Source organism: Aptenodytes patagonicus, chromosome 2 (assembly GCF_965638725.1).
Source record: "Aptenodytes patagonicus chromosome 2, bAptPat1.pri.cur, whole genome shotgun sequence".
NCBI lineage: Eukaryota > Metazoa > Chordata > Aves > Sphenisciformes > Spheniscidae > Aptenodytes > Aptenodytes patagonicus.
In genome coordinates this window covers 132,358,544-132,384,357 of record NC_134950.1, presented here as the reverse complement: position 1 = coordinate 132,384,357, position 25,814 = coordinate 132,358,544, and the positions used below count along the sequence as shown (strand labels likewise).

The following is a 25,814-nucleotide window of genomic DNA, read 5'->3' as shown; positions in this document are numbered from 1 at the left end:
GGAGTACACACAGAAGTGAGAGACACTACATGCCTCCAGTAATTTTAAGGTGCTCTATCCCATCCTTCCTTTTGATGGCCATGACTCATTTTAGTTTGAAAGTAGATGCCCTCTCATTTTTAATTTTTTGGAAGCTGTTTACCAGGAACCATAGGCTGAACTTACAGAAATCTTACAGGGGAGTAATGGGGAAGAAGGAAAAAAAGAACAAATCCTTGGTTCCCTTTAGAGTATACTGCATTCATGTCTTCAGGCTTTTCTTTTACCTACAATGTCTAGAAATGTACTTTTTAACAAAAGGTGAACATGGAAGTTCTCCAGTAATCACATGCCTCCTGGAGCTGGAGCTTTCTGCTCATCAAATATTACAAGATATGCAAAAACCCACATCCCATGCCCCCAGCATCTAAAGGGTTGGCAACACCTGAGTTACATCCGTACCCGATCTCTGCCAGACCAAGAGGCGTGTGACACTGAAGCATGTCGACTGTCTCACCCCTTTTCCCATTGGACAAGCATCCATCTCGCAGCAAAAAATGCCACAGTCCATGCCCACTAGCACCCATGCCAGCAATATTAGCAAACAGACCTCAGAGACTGAGTGCCCCTTTTAGTCACAGAAGTCGTCGTTTTCTTTCAGTGTCAGTAGTTGTTGTTCCAGCCCAGGCTTTCTACATGTTATTTCTGGACTACTGAAAACTTGAAGTGCTGCTTCCCCTGCAATACCAAATTTATGGATGAGGAGGCAACTTCAGTCTGCCAGGTGACAATTTGGCATCCTTATGTCAGTGTTAAAATCCCTACAGCTGTAAATATTTATTGAAAATGAAATATACTCATATATTCCAGCTAGCACATTACCATATGAATAAATCTAACCTTAAATAAATCATGTGCACTCCATCTTTTATTCAGTTTATAAAATTCTTACTTCTTGCTGTCAGCATTCTTAGCTTAATACGGCTATTCAGAAGTAGAGTGATTCGTGGTGTGCCGTGATTTATTTTATAATACAACATTTTGCTGCTTATATTTCACCTCTTACAGGTTTTGCAAAGTTTTGATTTGATAGGACAAGAACAGTGAGGGCATTAGGACCAAGAGAAAGACGCACACATTGCTCTGTATTATGTCTGGCAAAGTGCTTCCTGACTGAGTGCCGTAGTTACGTGTGAAACAAAGTCAGGGACCGACTAGTTCTCATCTGTTGATCACAGTTAACTTGAAGCCTCTGAACGGGGGAGAGCTGTCAGATCTGCTTTCAGAGATAAGGCGCTTCAATCCAGGCAGCAACTGGAAACTTTGAAGAAGCAGGAACTACTCTGGAAGGAAACTATAAGAAATGGAATTTCTTTTTACTTAGAATTTAAAAAGGAAAAAATCAAAACTTTAGCTACTCTTTACATCAGCTAAACATGCACTTTCCTAACTAAGCTGGGACTCTGTATAATAAAGGATCTACTTTATCTCACTGGATCCATGCTGCCTTTTACTACAGTAAGTGCAACATTAATAGGAATGTTATACTTTGTCTGTAAATAGAGAGGAAAGCATGAAACGGCATCAGTGAAATGTGAGGGGAGCAAAAAAAATCCTCTTGGCAGATAGTGAAAACCAGGGCTTTGCTGCAACCCGAGGACTGGAGTCTGAGAAAGATCCAAGTGATATTTAACATGACCATCTGTATCGTTTTGTCACCAACAGTATGTTCTTGAGGAAGAAGTGCAGATATGGATCACGTAAGCTGCAGTTTCTCTTGTTGTTGCTGATGCTGGGCTTTTTGCTACTGATGGTTACAATGCTGAATCCACCACCCAGCAACCAGAGCAAGGAAGGCACTTTCCAGCCTGTGGAGTTCAACCCCCGGGAAGGGTATCAGATGGACTTTGCGGAGACCCAAGAGATGCTGGAGACCCAGGAGAGCCAGCAGTATTACCCTTTGGATGGGCTATCACCTTTCATCTCCCTGCGGGAGGATGAGTTGATCGTGGCCGTTGTGTCGCCCACCGGCAAAAGGAACCACAGCAAGGCCAGGAAGGGCTATCGCGTGGTGAAGCAGCAGAGCAGGCGGCCAGAGGCGAAGGCAGAGGGTAACCCGGAGTCCCAGCTCCTGTCCCTTCCTCTGCAGGCTGGGGAAGGGGCTGCTGCGGGGGAGCGGCCGCTCGGCCTGGAAACCCATGGCTTTAACGAAGCGCTCAGTGAGCGGATCTCTCTGCGCAGGGAGCTGCCTGAGGTACGACACCCGTTGTAAGTAAAACAGCCTATTTAATCTCCGGGAGAAAACTTGTCTCTTTCCCCGTCGCCGTCCCCCCGTGAACCTCTCCTCCTCTAAACCCCGCGTCTTTCAAACTCTCCCCTCCGGTTCGGGATAACTGTTTTCCCCACGCTGTGTGAGGAACACATCCCCGTTCCTCAGAGCCAGGTATGCTCCCAGCCTCCCCCCGGCGGCCCCGGCCCCGCAGCCGGCGGGAGCCCGAGCCGCCCCAGCCGGGTCCCACAGGCACGCCGCGGCTGCCCAGCCACGGCCACCCCCGCCCTGGGTCACAGCCCCCGCGCACCCCGAGAGCGAGGCAGGTGCTGCCGGAGCCAGCAGAGGCTGCACGAAACACCGACGGTGTTTCAAGCCCTCAGGAGCCGACAGGCGGCGAAAGTGGAGGGTGCGAGGGAGGGGGGGCAGCTACGGCTTCCTGCGGGCGCCGGGTCAGAAAGGGGAGGGCGAACGAGGGCACCGCGCCCCAGCTGACGGTTGATATATCCTGTTATCTCCGCCTCCCGCACCCCCTCCCCGCGTCCCCCCGCCCGCCTCCCCGAGGCGACAGGGCGGCCGGGCCACCCCGACCCGGCCGGGCCCGGCCCGGCCCGTCACCACGGCAACGCGGCGTCCTGCGGGAGGGCGGGCGGCAGCGCCCCCTGCCGGCGGCCGCGGGCGGGGCGCCCCCCGCCGCAGCAGGTGCCGGGCGGCGGCAGGGGATCGCTGCGTGGGCCCCGGCCCCTGCGGTCCCCCTCCGGTTGTCTGTCTGTCTGCTGGGGCTGGGAGGGGAATCCGCACGCAGCATCCGCGCCACGCTCCGCGCTGGGTGCCGGGGGCGTGCGGGATTGTCGAGCGGGAAAGGCGGCTGCCCCGCTCGGCCAGGCCCCGGCCCCAGCCCACCCGCCGGCTGCGGCTGCCCCGGGCCCGCTCTGCGGCGAGGGGACGAGCAGCTGCGTGAGGAGGGGTCGGGGCAGAGGGGAGCGAGCGGCCGCCCCTCCGCTTTCCGCCGCTACGACTCGCTCTAAGGCCCCGGCGGTCACCCCGTGGTGGGCCTCTGCCAGGGTATGGGGTCGCCAGGCCTACGGGGTGATAAAGGAGTCAGGAGTTGGGGCTTTCAGCTTTTTTAGTATAACAAGTGACCCGACGAACGTTGAAAGGAAACTCCTGGGAGGAAGGAAGGTGGAGGTCAGTGTGTCTGATCGGATCTGCCAACACCACCGTAGCTAGCAGCAGCCAGGCTGTAAGGCCACATCAAACAAGTGTTGCATTTGAAGCCCCACGTTACGTTTGAAGCCCCATGTGTTGCATCTGAAGCCTGGAGACTTGAGATCCAGTTACTCCAGCAGCCCAGGAGGGGCAGTTTATTACACCTCTTAAAAAGGGGCTGGGGTGTATCTACACTTGTCTGCCCAGGGGAGAGGGAAAGGGATGTGGGTGGGTATCTTTTTTTTCTTGCCTCCTTTAACGAAAGCTATTGTAGCTTTCCCCCGGACACAGTGGAAAGATGTGCCAGAAAACATTTTAAGTAAGACACAGAATATATATAATAGTTTTTCTAGTGGTCATTTTCACATGTTTAAAGACAGCTGGTACCTCTAATTTAGGGGGACAATCTTAAGGAAAGAGAAATGAAATGGAGTGTTTTCTACACTTGCTGACTAGGTTCAGTGTTAATTTGGGTAATTCCATTGAATAACTAAATGCTAATTTTATTTCAGTTATTTTTTACCATGTTTCACTGGCAGCTCTTTGAACTATGTAATGTTCAAAGGAGGAATGATGACCCTGATTTACTGCCTGTGATGTCGGCCAAAAAACAGTTTTACTTTGGCAGCTGAAGGGCCATCCAACAAGAGACAGGTTTAGTTAATACTAATCTCAGTAAGATTTAAGTCATGGTCTCACAGCTCTGTCTGACTCGTTACAGCCTAAAGAGCTATCAACACCACAGCTTATAGAGCCCAGATTGAAACCACAGATCTGAACATCTGAGGCGTCGCAGTTGTTCAGATCTAAATCCAGATCACAAACCTGCAGCAGAGGTCTACCTCTAATCCAGTCCTGTCCTTTACGGCACAACACACAAACCACAATGATATTTTTTAGGCGTAATTTACTCTGGGGGCCTAGCCCACGACTGTATCAGTCCAGTTTTATACCGGTGTAAAACAAGAGCGAACCAGTAATGAATCAGATTGTCTATTTCTCTATTCATGTTGTTCCTAATAATGTCTCTTATTACTTAGTTAGAGAGAACCCAACCCAACCAGTTAGAGACATTTCAGCTCCATGGACTCAGTCTCTCTCATTTTGCTTGAAATTAGATGGCAAGTTCTTGGTAGCAAAAGCTATGCCTACTAATTGTGAAGCAATTCCAGAAACTGTAAAATAAGGCTGGCCAAACTTCACACTTACATACTTCAGTTTGACTCTTAAACCGGAGTGTAAGATGTAAGGTAAATGCCGTAAGATATACTTAGCTGCTGTTCCTTAGAAATTCACATAAAGAGGTCTGTTGTGCTTTGCATTGGAGCAATGAGCAGCATAACTACAGTTTCTTTTTATGTGAAGAGTACAGAGCTCTGCTGGAAATAAACCAGAGTCTGCGGGCTGTGCTGTGCCTTGACGGCCTGGGATCCAACTTCCTTACCTGGAAAGCGATACTTTAGACCTCTCTCACCAGATCCCAGCTTCTAACATAACCCACATCTCTTTGCATGGCTTTCCAGGTGAATGTTTTATGCTAATTTTCAGAAAGTAGATGCATAAAACTGTGTCTCTTCCAGCACTTCTACTGATCCCACAGTAAAACATACCCTGATGGATGAATCAGGTACCTTGTTTTGCCCCATTTACTTTGAGTACCAGTTTTGAAACAGCCAGGGTCTCTGGGTGAAAAGGCCTAATAACTTGTCCAGTTGTGCTGTAAAGTTGTTCTTCCACATCGAGACTCATCCTCTGAGGTACCTTCGCTCCCAGAGGGCTTTTTGCTGCGATCGGTTGGTCCAGCTGTCGTTGACACCCTCCTGGGACAGTAGACCCAAATCAAGCCTGCCTTTGTGACTTTTATGATGGGGTTCTGCCTGAAAAAAGGTCCGTTTTCCTCTCTTGGGCTTGAGTGTCAAACTTATCCAGGCAAACAGAAACTCACAAGCTGTCTAAAGAGGCTTTAAGTTTCATTACAAAAGCATAGCTTTCACCTGAGTGCTGTTGGGAGCTGAATCTCAACGAGACATTTTCCTGAAGGTGGGTGGGAGTCCCTGTCGGCAGTGCCTTTGCCGTGTCGGAATTGCTCTCCTGTTCGTTGCTGCTTGTGACGATTCCTTATTTTTCACAAATTGGATTAAATCACTGTGTCTCATATCAGTCACAGCCCTGACTTTTTGAAATGCCAATGGACAGTCTATGAAACTGCTCCAGATTACAGGGAAGGTATTTCTGTATACCAGTACCCTTTCACATTTTTCTGAAGATTGGATATCTGTAGTGCATGTCTTTGCCAATCTCCATGGCAACTAAACACTCGCCACCTAGGTTATGTATTCAAGTACAGTTATTTTCAATTCTTTTCCAATTAAGATTCCACAACAGCCTTATCTTCTTGCTATAACCACAGTACTAGCAACAAGGCATTGCAGTATTATGGTGCAAAATATAGGTGCTTAGAGCTGTACTGAATGTTCCTGCTTGGAAGCTGCCTGGTAGTAAAAGGACTGATCAGATCTTCACTTTTCTTAATCACCTCTAGATTCTTCTGCCTGAAAATACAAACACTGCCAAGTTGTGAGCGTATCCTTTTCTCCATCCAGCTGAAAATGGAAACAATTTTCCCATATGAAATTGTGAAATAACAGCATTGTTGATTACAGAAAATTAGTAAACCAAGGACGACATAGATTCATTACAAAGTGAAAATCCTCAAGAAAATGTGCCTCTCTATACAAAAATATATTAATGTGAAATATTATAAACTATAACAAATTATTGTAATTGTGCTAATTTTAAATTTCTATTCCCAGAAGTGTATCTATAGTATTCATTTATTTGTATTTGTTATTAAATCATTCAGACTATTAATTCTCTTAAACGATAAGCAGCTTTGTGTCTGGATAGTGTCTAGCATCATAGAGCCTCAGTCCATGAATAGAAGTACTAAGTAAAATGGTAATAAACATAGCAATATTAAAATGATATCCCTTACACGAGCTTCTGCTGAGTAGCTAATTGTTTAACAACCACTGTAAAAATCTGTATGATGTTTTGCTTGGCAATACAAAAATGCTGAAATAACAATGGGCCACATTCAGCCAATTCTGTAATTCCTTGAAGAGGTTCTTGCTGCTAGAGATTAAGTGAGTTAGGAAACTGAATGACTGCTCTTCAGGAAATGAAAAGATTTTAAAATGCGTTTTCTAATGTAAGCAAAGCAGATATTAGGCACAGTCTTTGCATCTCTACAACGGGCATTTGAAGGCCTTTTCTGGAAAATGTGCCAGTATAGTGTGTCCTGTCTCTCTGAACCAAGACTGGTACATCAGAAAACACTTTTTGTCGTGAATGTGATTTGTAGATTCTTTACTTACATTTATGAAACAGCCGTTGTTTGACGAAGGTCTATAGTTTTCGTATACAGTTTCTGTGAGGATGAATAGGAAGTGTTTTTCATTCCTAAATGCTTGAGTTGTCGAAGCAACATCTAATTCACAGTAATTTTGATGGAAGCTTTTTCAATGTCATGGGTGAAATCTTGGCCCCATGGAAAACTGAGGAGCCGTGGGCCCCAGCTGGCACTCTGGAGCATCTCTAGAAATGCCATACAGTGACCCATGCAGCCAGGTGTCTTGCAGTAGATTGTGTCAGTACCTGGAGTTGTAAAGTAAATAGCAGAAAATGGCATAAAGATAATTTACCCAGCTGGGAATCTCCTTCATCAGTGATTTGTTTTCATCAAAAAAAGCAACGTGTACAAACTTTGTATGGAAAATACATTTACTTTCTTAAACGTACCTATATTTGTTTTCATTGCCCATGTAAGGATCCATTTCTTTCCTATACAGGACTGAGATGTTGGCTTCACTCACTGGTCAGGCAGTCCACAGGTATACCAATCTGTTGTGCAGATGAGTTATTTTACTTGTTAGTCTTAAAGGTACTGCATTTCAGTTTACTCTTTTCTGTGTTACCTGAGAAAATGTGGAAATTAGTGGAGGCTGACTGACCTGCTTTGTCCCCCTCTCTGCTTTGCTCTAATTGTCTTCAGTTTCTCTTTCTTTGCCTTCTGGACCATTTTTGTTCAGCTGTGTATTTTCAGGCAGCCAGAGCAGAAGAAAGTATCCTGGAATACAGAAAAACATTCCTATTTTTGCATTTTAATTTTTATAATGTCACTCCCATATTTTCACTTTGTATTCCAGTCTTGGACACCTTAATACTTCCTTTGCTTTGTTAGAAGTGAGCCGATATCTTAAACTGCTTTCCATCCCTGAAGGTTTAGGTGTAGCTTACAGCTTTGTTCTGAGAGACAAGTAGCCGGTTGTACCAGTGTTTCTAGTGACTCCCTCATTTGATTCCATGCAGGTGCCTACAGCAAGAATATGACTCCAGTCTGCCTACTGCTAGTGTCATCATCTGTTTCCATGACGAAGCCTGGTCTACTCTGCTGAGAACCGTGCACAGCATTATGGACACAGCCCCTAAGGCCTCCCTCAAGGATATCATCCTAGTCGACGATCTCAGCCAGCAAGGTAGTCCCCATTTCTCTGTATGTGAGCTCTTTCTTCCAAAGCTTCAGGGAAGAAACTGTCCTCCTCCAAGAAGTGCGTGAGGAGAGTAGAAGGCAAAGAGGGCTCTCAGGAAGAGAGCTAAGCAGAGCACTGAGCTGGCTGCCAGGTTTCACTCTTCCATCCCTAGAATTCGGCTTAGCCTTTCAACTTTGAAATATGTTTCTTTTTTCCCCATCATTTCCAATCACTCTGAACTTTCTTACTTTAAAATAAGATCACACTATGCAAATCTTAGCCTTCCCACTGGACCAGATCTGCTGTAATAATTTCCAGGCTTGGACTTTGGCTGAAGCATAGACTGGAAAACTCCACATTGCTAAAGTAATCTAAAGCGCTTGGGAAAGCCAAACACCTGTAGCATCTCACTCTGATCTGCACCTTTTGTGAGATGATGAGAGCATCCACCTTTTGCTGAAAACGGGAGAGGAGGCTATTAAGTTTCCCACAGGAATAGCTTCACACCTAGTGAATCTCAGTTTCCATTAGTCTCTACTTCTCTTTGACATTATGCTGATGTGGGAATATTTGGAATGTAAAACAAATGCCCCCAAAACATTTTACCAGCAAGAAGTAGCATCTCCTACTACCTGTTGCTTTTCTATAACAGCTTGAATCAAAGCTAAAACATTTCCATGACCGTTCTGTTTCTGACAGGGCCCCTGAAGTCAGCTCTGAGTGAATACGTCTCTAAGCTGGATGGTGTGAAACTCATCCGGAGCAACAAGAGGCTTGGAGTCATCCGAGGTCGGGTGCTAGGAGCTGCACGGGCAACCGGGGATGTGCTCGTCTTCATGGATTCACACTGCGAGTGTCAGAAGGGCTGGCTGGAACCTCTCCTAGCCAGGCTGTCCAGCAACCGGTAAATATCCCCGTGACCTCTGCATATGCTAATTTCTGCTGAAAGAGATGTACTTGGAAAGATTTGGGTATTTTTTTTATCCTCTCTTTGTTACCTTCTTCCTTCTGGTCACATTGCTTTTATTTTCTACCTTATCACCACATGCATCACTGATATGTGGGAAGCAGGATAAGTCACACAGCTGATAACCCTCACTTCACACACAGTATCACTGAACTGTCAGAGTTTGTATCCACTTAGAGCTATAAGAAGGCTTCCTGGTGGTCCATTTTTTTTACTTTTTAGCTGTCTCAGTCATGAAGCCAAGCATAAAATGCTTTGTCCTCCTGAGCCAGTTTGCCTACATACCAATGTCACCTGTACCATCTCTGTTTCACAAAAAAAATAGACTTTCTGGGCAGCCTGGACAGTTCTAGCTAATCACAGGTACTTTCACTGACACCAAACTGACAGAGGAAGGTACAGATTCGTATTTTCCGAGTCTTTCATGTTTAGGTTGGTGCTTGGGCCTGCTCTCTAATGTACAGCTGAGCCCATCTATGCAGTCCCCAAGTCCTTCAAAGAGATTAAATCACTGAAAATGTTTCAAGAATTACATAGCAGTAAATCCTTTATTAAAGGGACTTTTCTGAAAGAAAAATTTGTACATTAACTTGTCTATCATTACCCATAAACCACTTGAGAAAAAATGAATAATTGCTTGATGGGGTAAAAGAAAAAATACATCTTTAAAACTCTTACCAGACCATTAAATAGTCATACTAAAGACTTTCAAAGGCTGTTCCCAGGCACTGGAACAAGCTGCTTTTATGGCTGATTATGTTTGCTTATAAGAGAATTAATTTGAGTTTTTAGAAATTATTACATCATTTGGATGAAAACATTACAAATACTGCAAGCAAAAGTAATGCTGCCCTAGGATGTCAGGACTATTCTTTTCTAAAAGATCCTCCTTGGAAAAGCAGATTATTTTTTGTCTGCTGACTTATTAGATGGTTTATTATGAATATACTTCATGATTCTTCTGCCTTGAGCTATAGTCTATTGTTGATGTTCATGCAAAACTCCTACCTGTATCAATTGGCCAGTCCTTATTCAAGGTTGTATTGCTGAAATTAAAAGAGTTACAAAAAGTCTCAGAGGAGAGCTATAGTGAAGGGGGAATTACAATGGCAAGAGAGAAGTTAGGACCCCACCACAATTGTAGTGATTCACTGTCAAAAATTATCCCTGCTAAGGGAATGCAAAGCCACCAAGCCTACCACAGCTCTGAGATTTATGTAGCACTGTCACCAGGGGGTGAGAAAGGGATTCTCTTCCCCACTCATTCATTCCTCCAGGAGAGCAGAATTTAACACTGAGTTAGCTAATGGCTAATGGAATCCATGGAGCAAAGGTAGAAGGATGTTTGGATAATAGTATGGTCTAAACCATCCCTTTCTGTATACTGTATCAGTCACTGGGTCTGACCCTGGAAGCTTTGTCACTGCTAGTGTGGAGAACCTGTGGCATTCTCCAGTGCACAGGGAAGACATGCTCTAAGGCATCTGGCAATCACTTTCCCTTGCTGTCCTTCTTTTCCCAGCTGAAGAATGGTGATAATAACACTGACCTGATAAGGAAGTTAATTCATGGTTTTTCCCAAACTGCTTGTAATGCTTGCGTGGAGATCACTATGGAAATGTAAAGCATTAGCATAGTCAACTTGGCTTCATTTAGCAGTTGAGGAGCTGTTAAATTGAATGATGCTCACTCCCTGAGACTACCCAAATGAGGAAAGTACATTGAAAAAAAGCTTACAGTGACTGGTGAAATATCCATCATTCCTCTTCTTAATGTACCAGTCAAGCTGCAACTCATGCACTTTTGCTGGAGAGACAGGATGGGAAAACACTTAATCACCTAGAGTGAGTGAGTTGTTTGCTGGCAAGGAAAAATGCAGCTTTTCCAAAGCTCACACCTTTGCAGGAGCTTAGCAGAGCTGAAGGGAGATTTTAACTTTGAAAATTGTGATTAAGCCTAATTTTCTAGACTCCTGATCAGATCTACCACTATTACTGTGACCTGTCTTAGAGCGACGCCGAGAGATCCTTGCCCAAACTGAGACCTCACTGTGAGTTGAACATACTCACAAAAAGGGAGATACCCCCAGTTCTGAGTAGCCTGTGGTAACGACAGACAGGACAAACACAAGAAAAATTTTCCCAATTTTACAGGTATGGAAATATTTGACAGATATTTGGCTTGCTCTAGGTGATGACATTTCATCTCCCTACGCGATGGTTTTATTCACTAACCCAATCAAAATTATTTTCCCCAAAAGTATCGAGTCTTTCTAAAATCATTACACATGCATTTATGGGCACCTTGTTTGGGACGAGTTCTGTGAACCATCCCTAACAAATTGACTGGGAAGCTGTGCATCAGCTTAGTACACCGCCTAGAGAATGGTTCAGCGGTTTGTAAAGCATCCCTTGACATTTTGATTATTCGAGGATGAATACCATAGGCACCTGGACAACATTAGAAACCAGATGAGATGCCCCACAGATCATTTCATTTGACAACTGTTTGTGTTCCAGGATAATTCCAGGTGAGTAGCATGGTGCGTAGTAATGCAGCTGTGCAATTATTACAGTCGTCTTTTGAAGGGTTTGCCTTTTCCAGGAGACTGCAGGAGACAGCTGCTGTTTTGTATTCAGTCCAAAGGCAGTGAAAGGCAGAGGGGGCATATAACAAACTGTGCCATGAAGCCTTGAAAAAGTTGTTCCTTTAACCTAAAAACTGTGACCATCATGCTGAAGCAGGATGACTTTTAAAAAAAAGATCCAAACTGTGGTTCCTGAGAATACTGCATGAAAGCAAAATGAGCCTTGATTATATCCTTGGCAAGGAATTCCACTTCTAAAAAAGGCATGGGCACCATAACTGTGACAGAGGGGTGGCTTGCAAAGGGGTAGTTTGCCTTTAGGACCTTTCCCCTGCTCCTTGTTGCAAGGGCTGTTTCCCTCTGTGCTGCTGCACTGCCTATACCACAGTTCAAATATTACGTTAGGAAACAGAAGCCTGTGATATTATTAAAAGAAGCCTATCTAGTTTCTAAAATTCAGAGTGCCTCTACTTAGCACCATGATTCTAGGTCACTAATCTTTAATGAAAATGCTGTTAAACAGACTAAGAAATGAACATAGCAGTGGAAAGGTATCTCATCCGCTGCTTGCTCCTGTTCAGGAGTGAATGGGAGCCTCTGCTTGTACGTACAGGAATAGAAACAGAGTTCTGCTGTCCAGAAAATTTCTGTGTGGTTCTAGTTTTATGGTAATACACTAGAGAGAAGGGAAGTATTTTGCACTAAAGTTGAACAGCTCCTTCATCTCTTTTCATCTGATTCTACACTTCTCAGTGGCCCATACCTCAGCTTTTTGAGCTACCATAAGCCATCTGTTTTCTACCTTCTCACAGGCTCTCAGAAGCATGATGTTATCCATCCAGAGCCCACACAACCCCAGCATCTGAGCATGCATTTCCGTGCTACTCTCCTTGTTTTGAAAACCTTCCATATACTTCACATAGAACAGACTGCTTCCTGGGACTTCTCTTTTTGCCTGATCCTTTTATATCCTCCATTTGTTGATAATACTCATTCCAAATTCAGTAAATTTACATGGTATGTTATGTGAAGGTATGCTATCTCTTTACAATCTTTCACAGTTGATCAGGATCAGTAGGTGACCTATTTTAAAGAAGTTGAGGTAAAGAAACTGAAGATGAGAATCTGAAGCAAAAAGCAAATATTACTGCCAAAAGTAGAGCAATGAGGATTTAGGCATAATTCACAGCACAGTGCCCTGACTGTCCAGTGTTAAAAGGTATTGGTCACTCCTACAGATTTTGGTACCCCACATACAAATTTGAATATTTTAACAAAAAAGACAGGTTCAAAAGATTTTTTTTTTTTAAATAAAGCATTCCCTTAGCACTCTGCCTAGCAGAGATTTGAAGTATATGTTCAGTGCTTAGCGTATGAGTAGTCCATCAATTCAAGGAGACAGTTCATATGCCCTAAGTTAGTCTGCAGTTGGTCTGTAAGGTAGTATTTAAGTAATCCTTTATACCATTCCTGATCACTGCATTTTATCTTTTTATTAGCCCTATCTAATTTTGAATGTTTTGCATTACTATTTCCCTGAAGACTTCAGCCAGCCAGCAAGGTGCTTTCAGTGAAAGTGCAGCGTGCTGTGGAACCAGCTTGGGTTCTCAGTTACTTACTGAAGTTTTGACTACGTGCAGAGCCAGAGAACTTGGACTGCCTGGATTTCCTAGCTATCTAATTTTTGCAGGGAATGATCCACTCTGAAACTGGTTGAGGAAAATACATCATTTTCATGTTTGGTTTTTTTGTTCCCCCTTATTTAAAGGGGGATTTAAACAGATTAAAATCTGTTCCCTTCCCAGCAAAAGAAAGTATAAATCAATAAAAAGCACTTCCAAAAAACTGTATCTAAAACTTCAAAACAGATGTGTTAATTAAATCTTCCTCTCCTCATGTTACTTATTCTAAAAATAGAAAAGAACATAATGTCCATGGTGACTGTAAAGGGTCATGGGAAGACATTTCATTTGCAATTGTATTTGGTTGAGAAATCCCAAACCAGGAAATTGTTCTTGTTTGGGTTGCTCTTTTTCATAGAATTGTGACCTTTTGTAGTTCATCTGTGTTCCAAGCATTTGAAATATTCACAAATTAGTCAAACAGTTCAAAGCCTTGCTGCTAGTTGTATTTGAATTTCCTGTTTTTTCCTTTCCTTGGATTCCACAGAGTAAAATTAGCAGTAGTTTGCCAGTGTGTGTTTCATTTCAAAGTGCCGAGAAGCTGCTGACTGTCTGCCAGTTACCCAGTTAAAAACAAAAAGAATAGCTAAGAACGTCTTCCAACTTTCAATTACCTTCTGCTGCAAATTTGCATTTAGAACCACACAAACATCAGACGATCACTGAATATGCAGAAAACAGATCTTTTATAAAAAAAGCATTAATACCAAAAGATAGGTAACGCACTGCTTGATTATGATTAAAATTGAACACTGACCAGTTTTCACACAAGATAAAGTTACTGGATTCCTCTATTTCAGATCAGAAAAACACTGCCAATATTTAAAGTTTTAAGAAGGTGTGTTTCTATTGGTTTCAGCAGAGCTATGCCAGTTTATGCTAGGTGAAGATCTAGCACTACACTTACAAACATACTCTTGAAAACTGTTAATCTTGGCATTCTGAAAGAGCTACTAGAGTAATAGCTCTAAAACACAGTTATCAGTTTGTACTGTATAATTTTGTGGGAAAGGAGATTAGATATTATTTTGTTCTGGTTTATTGTTGAATTTAGCCAGGGTAGAATGTGACCTATCCAGTGAATTATTTTCAGCTGTCTTAAACACTGTAATTTTCCATGTCATAATTTGCAGATAGTTTGGATAATTGCTTGGTCTCCAAACCATCAGAATCCATTACATCACTGCAGGTATTTTTCTTGAATGGCATTGAAGTATCAATGCCCAACAACAAGCAAAGCAAAAGCATGCATTAAAAATAAAGGATTATTTCAACAAGAACTACTACTGTGGTGCTTACTCTTATGAGCAATTGCACTGATGCTAGAAGCATCGTTGGAGTTTGGAGTTTTATAGTGGCAACAAATTTAAGGTGGATCCAAAAAGGACAGGTTTTAAATGGCTGAAATGATATGAGAATGTAGGGAAGTCTGAAATGTCTGGATCATCTGATCCAGAATATATCTGATCCAGAATATATCTGAGTGTAACTGCGTATCCGCATTGTCTCTGTCTGAACTATCTTGGATACGCCCATGTGGTCTAGTCTTCATGGTCAAGGTTTTTTGTATGGTTTAGTCTACATTGCCTCCTTTGGCTTCCACTCAAATACGCCCTCCTGATATTTCCCTCTTGACTCTGAAATTGTAAAATAAACTACCCTGGGGTCATTAGTTCCTCAGTCCTGTCTGGATGAGAATGGATAAACAAGTAGCAATAGATAGCATGCATTTCAGCAAGTAGCAACAAACTGAGGTGGGAAGTATACAACTCCAACTACACTCCTAACCAGACAGTTGTCAGAGATACTTGTACACTGGAGAATGCAGCAGCCTGTAGAAATTACACTTACAGTGACTTTTCATTTTTTGAAGTCTAGTCATATAAAATCCATTTAACTTGTTAGATAGATTTTTCTCAGCATATCAAAGAAAAAACACCTGCTTGTGCGAGTCCATCAGGACACTACCTTTTAGTAACTTCTAGAAGGAGTTAGTTTCCTTTTCGTGCTGTTAGTGAGTAAGGGTTAAATACAGCTTTCAGTAGAAAGGCTCCTGCTGCCTTGAGTTTAAGGTAGTTGCTCCTGTCCTGAATACAAAACTATATCAGAGGGGTATCATCAAGAGAATCGGAGGAGGATATCAGCTTTATTATTTTTGGCATAATTTCTTTCCATTTCTTCTTGAGTCCTGTGAGAGAATGACAGCAAATCACTGCCTTAATGTATATGCCTACAAATGCTGCAGGTGACCATAAAATTTCCTCATCTATTTATAAACTGAATGCTTGTTTCTGAGAGTGCCTATTATTACATATTACAAAGGCTGGTTTTACACCTGAACAGAGAAATATAATCACTTCTCTATTTTAAATCTTTCTGCCTTTAGCTCATCATAGGGCAGTCTGCTCTTATTAGGAAACAAAGGAATAACTGAGTCATTTTAACGCTATCCTCTGCCTAGTTCCTCTTCATACAATTCAGTGACAATCAGTAGTCTCTGTTTCTCCATGGGCTTCTAAAATTCTCTACAGGGAATGGCAACTGTGATAAAACAAAGTTTGGAGTTTCCCCCCACCCTGATACTGAAAAAACATTAGTGATTGTAAAGGCAGAGAAGATATGTCAAGATTACATTGACATCACTCAGAGCTACCATCTTCCTCAGCTGGTTCTGGTCTCTGCCATGGAAAAGTACAAAGGGCTCACTGCGTTGGAGACTTCTGAGATGTCCTTCTTCATTGATAGTATTATGTTTTAAGCGTATTTCTCTCAAGAGTGATCTCTGACCAATGTATAAATCTTTAAAAGAGGAGATAAAACCTTCTACTTTTTGCCCCAAAATTGACCATTTCATTTCTCTCTCTCAGTTTTAACAGGAAGTTATTTTCTAGGGAAAGAGCTACTCCAGAATAATTTCCTATATGGATACTCTTACTCTAGAACAAGAGTAATTTTTTCCAGGGTACTTTAATCCCTAGTAAAAGTTACTGAATTTTCTCCAGAGGAACTTCTGTCTATAGGCAAGTCCTTACACTGAGACCAGAGACTATCCTTTTTGCATAACGGAGAAGAAATGGATAATATTATTCAACACTTTTTCCCCTGCAGTCCCTAATACCATTGCATTTATACTCTGAAAATTTCTAAATGTGATACGTCATGGACCTGGAAACAAGGAATGCTGATGGCTCTTCTGAACTACCAGTTAATTCCAAGATGATGTACAAGCGCACTGTGAAATACCGTGACATGTTTGCCAGGGGGAAATGTCTAATGCCTCTTCTCAGACTAACCCAAATATAACTCAAGTTAGAAATGAATTGGAGGATTGCTGCTTGTGGTGCAATGGCTCTGTTCTGGCTCTTAAAAGTAGATTCCACACTGTGACAGTGCATTTGCAAGAGCATTTTAAGCTTGTAATAAAATACAAACAGAAACTGGTTTATGAACTCAATGATAAATGTTTTTGCAAAACAACCAGCAGAACAAAATAAGGATAAGTGCACTCTTCATTGGCCTCAAGTGACGAACTCATGAAGTGTGTGGAACATCTACAGGAAAATCAAAGGATGGTAAATTGTGTGAGGCCAAAATCATCTTTTGCTGTAAAGTTTGCATCCGTTCCAGATCCTGTAACATCAGAGGTTGGGGCCTCTACGTGAAATAGCTTTCTAAGAATTCTGATGGTTAACTCATAGCAAAATCCTGAATAGCTTTAAATGACAATGCAAGGTACAGGTTATCAATAAATTATTGATCTTTAGATTCCTCACTGCGGGCTCAGTATTGCCATGCACTGAGCAACTGGGCTTCTACCAGCAGGAAAAATAAAAGCACCCAACATCTAGAGGAGTGCTTGTGCTTGACAGTGTCAAAGAGGAGAACCACTGTTTCCTAACAGAGTAGTGAACTTAATTTGTGCTTTGGCTTTGAAAATAAATGATATTGTCTTTTTCAGAAACAGTGTCGTCTCCCCTGTCATAGATGTCATAGACTGGAAGACTTTTCAGTACCATCACTCTGTGGGCCTGCATCGAGGTGTTTTTGATTGGAAACTAGATTTTCATTGGGAACCAGTGCCAGAGCATGAAGAGAAGGTACGACAGTCTCCCGTCAGCCCTATCAGGTAACAGTCCATCAGCCAATATGCCTCCACTCGGCTCAGCAGCAAAACTGTACAATTTGGGTCATCTTCCAGCTACCAGAAGAGAGACATGGTTACTTGCATATGCTTGGTTAACATTTTTTGAAGGGATAGGTTTTTGGTTTACACGGAGTTTGTTTGGCCTTTAGTAATCATTCTAACTGGATTGCAGTCGTACTTTCAACATGACAAATATTTTCCACACATTGACACAACTAACATACAACCTGACCAGACAAGGTGTGGAGGTTTGCAGGGAAAGCAAAAGACGGATCATACAGAGTTAAAAGAGATGTCTTAATCGTGATCTGTTTATCTGTTGTTTTGGGTGTACATGTATGTAACATTTCCCACTGATCTGAGCCTTATTTGATAATTCAGCTCTTGGCTCCCTTCCTCAAGCAAATCCTAGAATTAGGTTCCAGTTGTTCTTTCTTTTGGTTGGATAATCAATTCATTCAAGCTTATGTGGAGTAGTATTCAATCATTTTGTAATAATATCTCTATGGAAATGGTGGGATTTTCACCCTTCACATAATTCCCTGTCCAAAACTCAAGGTGTTCACTTCCAAACTGTTTTATATACAGGAGTCCTGTGGTAGCTGGTGCAGTGGTGGCCATGGATCGACATTACTTCCAAAACACTGGAGCTTATGATTCTGACATGACCATATGGGGAGCAGAAAATCTGGAGCTATCTATAAGGGTGAGAAGCTTAATTAAAACATCAAGCTGTGGTAACTGTTGGGCTTAAGGAACCTGAATGAAAAGGCAAGAAGCAATTTATAAAAGCAGTTAAGTGCAGAATGTCTTGGGGCATGGAGAATATCGCTTTCCTCACAGAAATCTATCCCCACGCTCTGTGATCTGTCAGGACTATACAAGAACATGCAGCTGCTGTGAGTTAGGGGTGTTATGTCAGGAGAAGTAAGTTTCACTGGCTATCACTACCTGCCTGAGGACAGAGTCACTGGTTTCAGCACCTTCTGAAAGCTGCCTCTTCTTTTTTGGCATGTAACATGCACCAAAGGAAGAGTAGCTTTATTTCTTTGCCAACCTGTAGTTTTAATACCAAATTGTTTATATTAAATTGTTTGCATTGATTTTTGCTGAATACAAAGAGTAACTGATATTAAAAAGCAATGCAAATAGCAGACACAAAGGGTATAGAGTCTTCAATGTCCCAGACAAAAGAAGATGTGCCCCCAGGTCTCTTCACTACACTGCACTGTTTGTGCACAGAAAAACATAAAAGCATATAAATAGCCATACTGGGTCAAATCAAAGGTCTGTCTTGCCCAGTATCATCCCTGTGTCTCTGTGTCTGTGGGGAGCAGTGTATGAAGAAGCACATAATAATGCTCTTGCTGTTTCCAGCAATGTGCAGATTAGGATTTCCTGAGGCAGAGTCTATAGTAAAGGAGCTTCTCCTTTTTAGATAAAGGTAATCTAAATAAGGTAATCTCTTTTTGTGCTTTCACCTGTGTTTCAGACCTGGCTCTGTGGTGGCTCTGTAGAAATCATTCCATGTTCCCGAGTTGGGCATGTCTATCGAAATCACTTTCCCCATGCTTTCTCCTATGAAGAGGCCATTGTGAGGAACAAAATCCGAATAGCAGAGACCTGGCTGGGCTCTTTTAAAGAGAACTTCTACAAGCACGACACAGTGGCTTTCTTAATCAGCAAGGTAAAGACATCTGTAGTGGTTTGTTTCTGAGGGAAGGAGTGTGTGTTGACGTAGGTGAAGGGGGTGGAATAGAGGTGGGGGTGTCCGGGTGCAGTCAAACATTCAACATGCATGGTGCTGGGGATAGTCTTTTTATGAAACCTTCCAGTGGAAGACCTGTCAGATCAGGAAGGAAAGAGAGAAACTTGTGCCTAGGAGTGGTTTGCTGAAGTTATCAAATCTCGGAGAGTATGACTCCTTCTCCAAATGACTCCTTTTTCAGCTTGCCCAACAAGCTGTGATTTATTTTTCCACCGATAGTACATGGAGGGTTGCAGTGCATCTGAAGTGGAAGCTAGTAGCACTGTGTGCTCAAAGGGCCCTCCTAGAGGATTCATTCTACATTACTGAAGGTCTTCCTAGTGTGATTCATGAGGATATTCAGTAATATTCACGGGCACGTGGCAAACTGTGGTATCTCTCCTACTGGAAGGGAACTTCTCTGAGTGGTCTAGTGACAAAAAAGGTGATTTTTTTCCTGAACTGAGAGACATCCAGGAGCAACTGTCTGTAACTGAGAAAGTCAGACCTCAACATAGCCACTATTTACAAGTTACTTTTTCATTAGAAGCATCGCACAGACAGCAGTCTGACCTCCAGGGATTTGGATTCCCAGCAAGCCTGTACACTGAGACAGGCTTGCAGCCACGTGTGTGGCGTAGCCCTGGCATGCGGCCACACTTGAACCATCTACAGGCTACATACCATCCAACAACTACAGAATGGCTGGCCACACTTGTTTTTAAGCCACTGTATAATCCATTGCAGATGAGGATCAGTCAAGGGACTGTATATCCTATGTATTACAAACCAGTGGATGTTTGTTTATTGGGAGGCATGCAGCTGTGGTTAATGTCGTTAATGTTTTTAATGTTAAGTTGTTAATAATGTGAAGTTGTTAACGTTGCTGCAGTTCTCAGGAATTCTCTGGCTCCAATACCTTTCCTACAAGGCAGTGGACAAACTTGTGAGCAGTTTTGAATGAAAACGTGTCATTCATCTTCTTGCTCGTTTAACAATGCCATGCTTTTAAGAGAAAAAGATTCACTGAGAACAGTTAGGCAGAACACGGGTAGGTGCTGTGCAAACTTTCCCGTTCAGTTTTGCTCTTGCATTTCAGTCCTGCATGCCTCAGTCATTGCAGTGCTGGCCATCGTCTAAGAAAGCCAGATCCAGCAGGAGCTGCATTCTAGTGGGGAGAGGAAAAGGGCTGTGCATCAGCGTGGCTTCTCTCCTGTCACCTGGTCTGACCTCCTTACACTCCACCGGATCTGCCTCTCCAGTCATCCTGCTGTGCTAATCCTAGAGTCTGTCGTGTTTCTTTTTTTATTCTATTTTCACAGTTTTTAAAAAGCTTCTCCCTCCTTGTCTGTGTTGTAGGTTTGAACTCCACTGGCCAGAAGTTTGTCAATTGACTCACAAGGGTTACGGCCATGTAATTGAAAGGAGGACACTAGGCCAAGTCTTTTAAGATGGGCAGTTAGGTCCTTAAATCATTTAATAATTTCCTGAAGGCCTTTCATGTCAACTCAGAAGCAATTTTCTGTACTAAAAACTACAGCCACCAATGATACGGTTTACTAGCTGTAAGCACCATGACCTTTTGCCTGAGAGTTTATTCTAGCCAGAATACTTTTAGTACTTCTAAGTATGATGCTCCTTCAAATGATCAATTTTACGGTCTCTGTGCTCAGCGTACCATAACATAAAAGGCCCTTTTCTCTGTTCCTTTCTTTCACAGCCAATATTTTCAGTATGTCAGTGCACTGGGATGTTATTCAAAAGACACAAGCAAGCAATGACATTATTGCCGCTCGGCTGCAGATGGGCCCTGCGGGGATTTATTGCACTGAGAGGGTGAGCGGAGCCACCTATTGGCCACTACAAAAATCTCCGTGAGCCTTGACCGCCGACATTGCCCACTGCAGAAAATAACTAGTGACCCCCCGTTTAGGTTGCTTTATAAGTCTTCCCATTTTATGGTTTGGCTCGCATCCTCCACAGGATGCCAGTGGTGTGAGCGTTAATGCAGATGAATAAGGCTCTTCCCAGCTCTCTACTATTTCAGCCACCGTCTCTTTTTCTCCTTTTCTTGTGTGGTTTGTTTATTTAATTTACAAACACAGTTTCCTTTCAGATTGGTTTACAGGGATAATGACTTTCTTTACATTATTTACACCATTTATTCGGCATTAAATGCAGACCATAACTAGTATGACAAAATGAGATTTACTGCCATCGCCTTCTTCAGCCAAAGCAGAGTCTCATGAGAAACATCTCTTTTTCGGGGAAGCATTTTACTTCTCTATTTCCCTTTTCCAAGAAAACCTCTTGGGGACAGGTTTGTGTGGTGCTCAATTGCTGAACTTTGTTGTTTCGCTTATTGAATCTGAGACTGATACTAAACTATGAGGTTCTCTTTAACATAAGCTGCTTTGCCTGTGCAGCTTACAGGACCTGGCAAACAGTGCCACATGGCATGATTGATCCCTGCCTTTGGAAACTGATACCTCTCCCTTGATCTCCAAGGCCCTTCATTTGTCAGTGTTTTCCAGGCATGTCTCAAAGTCCTTTTTTCTTTCTTATGGATGTAGAGAAATGGGCAATTCTTTGCTTATGTTACCAATTTTAATTTCTGACGTAGGAATCCAGACCAGTTTCCTGAAATCCAAAACTGCATTTTTAAAAAGTAGAAAAGTGAAGGGGGAGATCTACTGCTGGCAAGAAAGAGGAGGGAGACTCCTAAGGGTGGTGAGATATTTTTAGTATTTGGGCACTGAGAGATTTAGAGAAGTGTTTTGCGTGGTTTTGGAACTGAAGGATTAGACATTTACCTGCTTAGAGGATTTCAGAACCCATCTGAAATATGGTCTGAATTTAATGGCTACCGGCCATCTTCAGTGCTACATACCCTCAAATATTCAAACTGTCAGTCCTTTGCAGTGCAGATGCCCATAGCTGCACCAAGCGTTGAAGGCACTTGTCTTTTTTCAGAACAGAATTGCTACCAGGAAGGGTGAGAATTGGTATTGTGTGTATATAATTTGAGAAAACGCATAAATCATAGGAAAGGTTTTATGCCTTTATAGCCGTGAAACACATTCACTTACTAGATTTAGTAACTGTCAGATAATAATGTGATAGACTATATTTTGGGCTAAATTCTGTCATCACTTACATCCTCTGATCATGGAGGACTGACAGTAACTGGGTAATTTAGGCTGTTAAAGGCCAGGAAATTGAATTTTAATCAGCGGGGCAAATTCTATACTGAATGACAATCTAATACAATCCCATTGATTTCAGTGCAACAAGTAGCAAACTTGGCCCTGAGTTTTTTAATTAAAAAGATGACAAAGACTGACTTATCTTGCAGTATAATAAACATTTTTAGAGGAAATGCTTATTTTCACAGTGTATGCTACTTCTGAAACATTTACTTCTGTCACAATGCCAGACTAAATGCTGTTTTAGCACAAAGTTGGAGGAAGGCTATAGCTGGTCCTCCTCCTTTGCATATTCATGAGAGATATATAGCAATATCTATAACATGCAGGATAGAAGAGGTGGTAGAAATAATTCCTATGTAGTCATTTTCACTTCAAGCATCTCTAACACAAATACACTAGTAACCTTGTTGCCGCTATGGTTTTTCCATAAAGGCAGAGAAGCCAGACTGCAGTGAGCGCCTTCAGCTACACAAGAGACTGGGCTGTAGAAATTTCCAATGGTTTGTATCAAATGTGTACCCTGAACTCTCCCAACCTGAAGACACACCAAGATTCTCTGGCAAGGTAAGAGAAAACACACTATGAAGATTGACTAGTGTTTTTGCTTTGTTCAAAGACCCCAGAATCGCTTCCATGTACTAAGTACTCAGTGAGCATACAGTAAGAGGCTGTTCCTGCTTTGAAACATTTATTGTCCAAACAGACAATGCAACAACGATGGGAGGAGAAAGAAAAGGACAGAGGAGACAAACAGCTGGTCCAAATTCTCACATAAATGTTGAAAGCCAGCCAGGAGCTGAACCCAGATTGTCTGACTCAGTTCAGTCACAGCTCAGAGGATCCTAACCTTAGGTTCTTTAGGTGCCATTAGTAAAGGAAAAGAACTGTGTTACCTCATGCAGATGGCAGCCGCAACAGCAGCTGGGATATCTCTGTGCTGACCCATGTGCGTGAAGAGAAAAAAGCATTTCTTCAGTCCTGCACTTCCCCCAAGGGCAGAAGTAGTAGCAATAGCAGTTCCTTGGCTGACTGTGTACAGGAAGAAATATTCTCAATGTTTTTTTTTTTAAAACACATAAGTTGATAATTATCATTCATTAAAATATGAATTTATTCCAGGCAGCCTTACTGGAAGGGATTTTCCCCCAACAAGGCAACAAGGTCCACTAATTAAGTCATACTCTGCTATCTGTAGCCAGATTTTACTGTGTGCTTTTACTATTTTGCCTGTCTTTATTATCAAAGTTTGCTTGAGAAGAGTGTAAGAACTGAGTGTAGATCACAGGAATTGTCACATGTTTTTTTCTTCTGGAATATCTTGGGTTTTTTCTGACTACAGTGTCCAGTTGAAGTGCAGTTTTCCATTAGCATAAAAATTTTGACAGATTTCTTTTAACTATCATAATAGTTAAAACCAGAAGTGGGTATCTCTAACGTAAACAAAACTCACTGGGTAACACTGACCTTTGGTGAGACTCTGCCTTTTATATCAGATCAATTTGCAAGATCAAGATGCAAGATTCAGTCTGAAAGAAAGAAATATTGCCTGAATTATGAGCAAAAACATATATCATAAAGGGATATAATCACAAAAAAGTTAGCTGAAGGATATTTTGTTTGTATCTGATTGTGCTTTATTTCAGTGTAAACCTTTACTTACAGCTTTACAATACTGGTGTTGGCTTCTGTGCAGATTACAGACCTGGAAGAGCCATTGCAGAAGGCTCTATCGAACTCTCCCCGTGCAGTGACAGTCTCACCCAGGTACTGTATACTTTAAGTATATAGGCACTGTATCAGATCAAGGGAACCATTCAGAAGACAGTGACTCCAACATGTAAACGGCTGGGTGGACATTAGTGGAAATACTGATGTGTTCAAAATTAGGCATGTGCTAAGGCAATGATGCCCACTCTTCTGCAGCTGAGTGTCATTTGAAAAATGGCAATGATGTTCCATGTGTCACTGAGGCCACATACCCACACTTTGCTCCAGCAGACATCATTAAGTGCCTATTTGGTAGTGTCTAGAGAGCAGAAAGCCTGGAAGTAAAAAATACATAACAATTCTAGAATAATGGGGATGGGTTTCCCCGTCAGTGCCTAAAACTGCAGTTTAGTGCCTAAACTGCAGTCAAAGACAGGAGAGAAATTCATGTAGACTCCCAAGCTGGCATTAGACTAGCAAGTTCATGCATTAAGAGAAGGCAAACCAATACAGACTGACTGCAGATACTTACTTCAAGTCCCAAGAAAGTTTTGCTGCTCACACTGAGCTCAGGGTGAGCTGCAGGCACATTTCTAACTGCAATGTGTACGGACACTATCAGAAACACCCTTCTGTTCAAATATTTATTAAACTAGAAAATTTTATTATAGGATGGGTTTACTTTATACATAATTACAGTCCACAAAGCCTTTCCTTAGGTAAATAGTTATGCTGGAATTAGCTAGCAGGGGGGATTGCTTTGCAGGGTCAAGGCTGTTGGGTCTCCATCGCTCATGTTTGGGTTGCATCTTAACAAACATGTACAGGAAATTATTTTTTTAATTAGCATTTTAAAATTAATTGGGATGTCCTTCCATCGTTGTTCAAACAAACCCTCCCTTTTCCAGCACTTTGAATATAACAGCATGAAGGAAATCCGGCTTGGTTCTGCTCCGCTGTTTTGCTTTGATGTCAGACACGGGAAGGTTATCCCTCAAAACTGTACAAAGGAGACAGACAACAGCCACCAGCACTGGGATGTCCAGGAGGTCAGTAGTGACTTCTGCCATGAGGGGAAGGCAGCTGATGGTGACTGTGGGATCACTGGCTGATTGACAGGATTTGTGTGTGGGGAAGGGATGAGGTATTTGAAGGGCAAGTTTCACTTCTGTACCATTTTCACCCAGGAAATTTAGGATGCCTCTTGCCCATTTACACTGCCTATGTGAAATAAATTTGGTTTAAAAATACGAATTACAGGAATCCTACCTAAATTCATATGTCCTTGTTTTAACTGTTTGTCTTACTGGCCTTACAGGAATAGAATCAGATCAGTGGTTGTGAAAATAAGAGCAGGGCAAATCCTTGCTCACTTCTTTTGGATAGAGGAAGGGTCTGGGAATCCTGAACCCTCCCAAATGAGAGCCCTTTGGGAGTAGGGGAAACATCGAAATTCCTCCTGCATTCTAAGAGAAGAGCAAACTTCCTATCAGAGGAATTCAGTATTATTGTAGAATCATAGAATCATTGAGGTTGGAAAAGACCTCTAAGATCATCGAGTCCAACTGTCGACCCAACACCACCATGCCCACTAAACCATGTCCCTAAGCGCCGCATCTACACGTCTTTTAAATACTCCCAGGGATGGGGACTCAACCACTTCCCTGGGCAGCCTGTTCCAATGTTTAACCACTCAGTGGTTCCATTCAGTGGGCTTCGCCGAGCAGAGCAGGAACTCCTCTACAAGACTGAAAAATGTCATGCTCCAGGACAGCCTGGGAA

General features: G+C 42.5%; 1 protein-coding gene across 2 annotated transcripts in view; it reads left to right on the top strand.

Moving 5' to 3' along the window:
• Positions 1–1,132: 1,132 nt before the first annotated feature.
• GALNT15 (polypeptide N-acetylgalactosaminyltransferase 15) overlaps positions 1,133–25,814 on the top strand; it is a 29,066-nt gene continuing 4,384 nt past the window's right edge. The window contains exons 1-9 of one of the 2 annotated variants that reach the window (XM_076331235.1): positions 1,133–2,247; positions 7,829–7,995; positions 8,689–8,893; positions 17,184–17,351; positions 17,958–18,075; positions 18,862–19,056; positions 22,758–22,889; positions 23,988–24,089; positions 24,941–25,081. In XM_076331235.1, coding sequence (XP_076187350.1) covers positions 1,706–2,247; positions 7,829–7,995; positions 8,689–8,893; positions 17,184–17,351; positions 17,958–18,075; positions 18,862–19,056; positions 22,758–22,889; positions 23,988–24,089; positions 24,941–25,081 — 1,770 coding nt within the window. In that variant the 5' untranslated portion in view covers positions 1,133–1,705. Of the gene's footprint in view, positions 2,248–7,828; positions 7,996–8,688; positions 8,894–17,183; positions 17,352–17,957; positions 18,076–18,861; positions 19,057–22,757; positions 22,890–23,987; positions 24,090–24,940; positions 25,082–25,814 lie in introns of those variants that run through there. The other variant, XM_076331236.1, reaches the window with a different exon arrangement.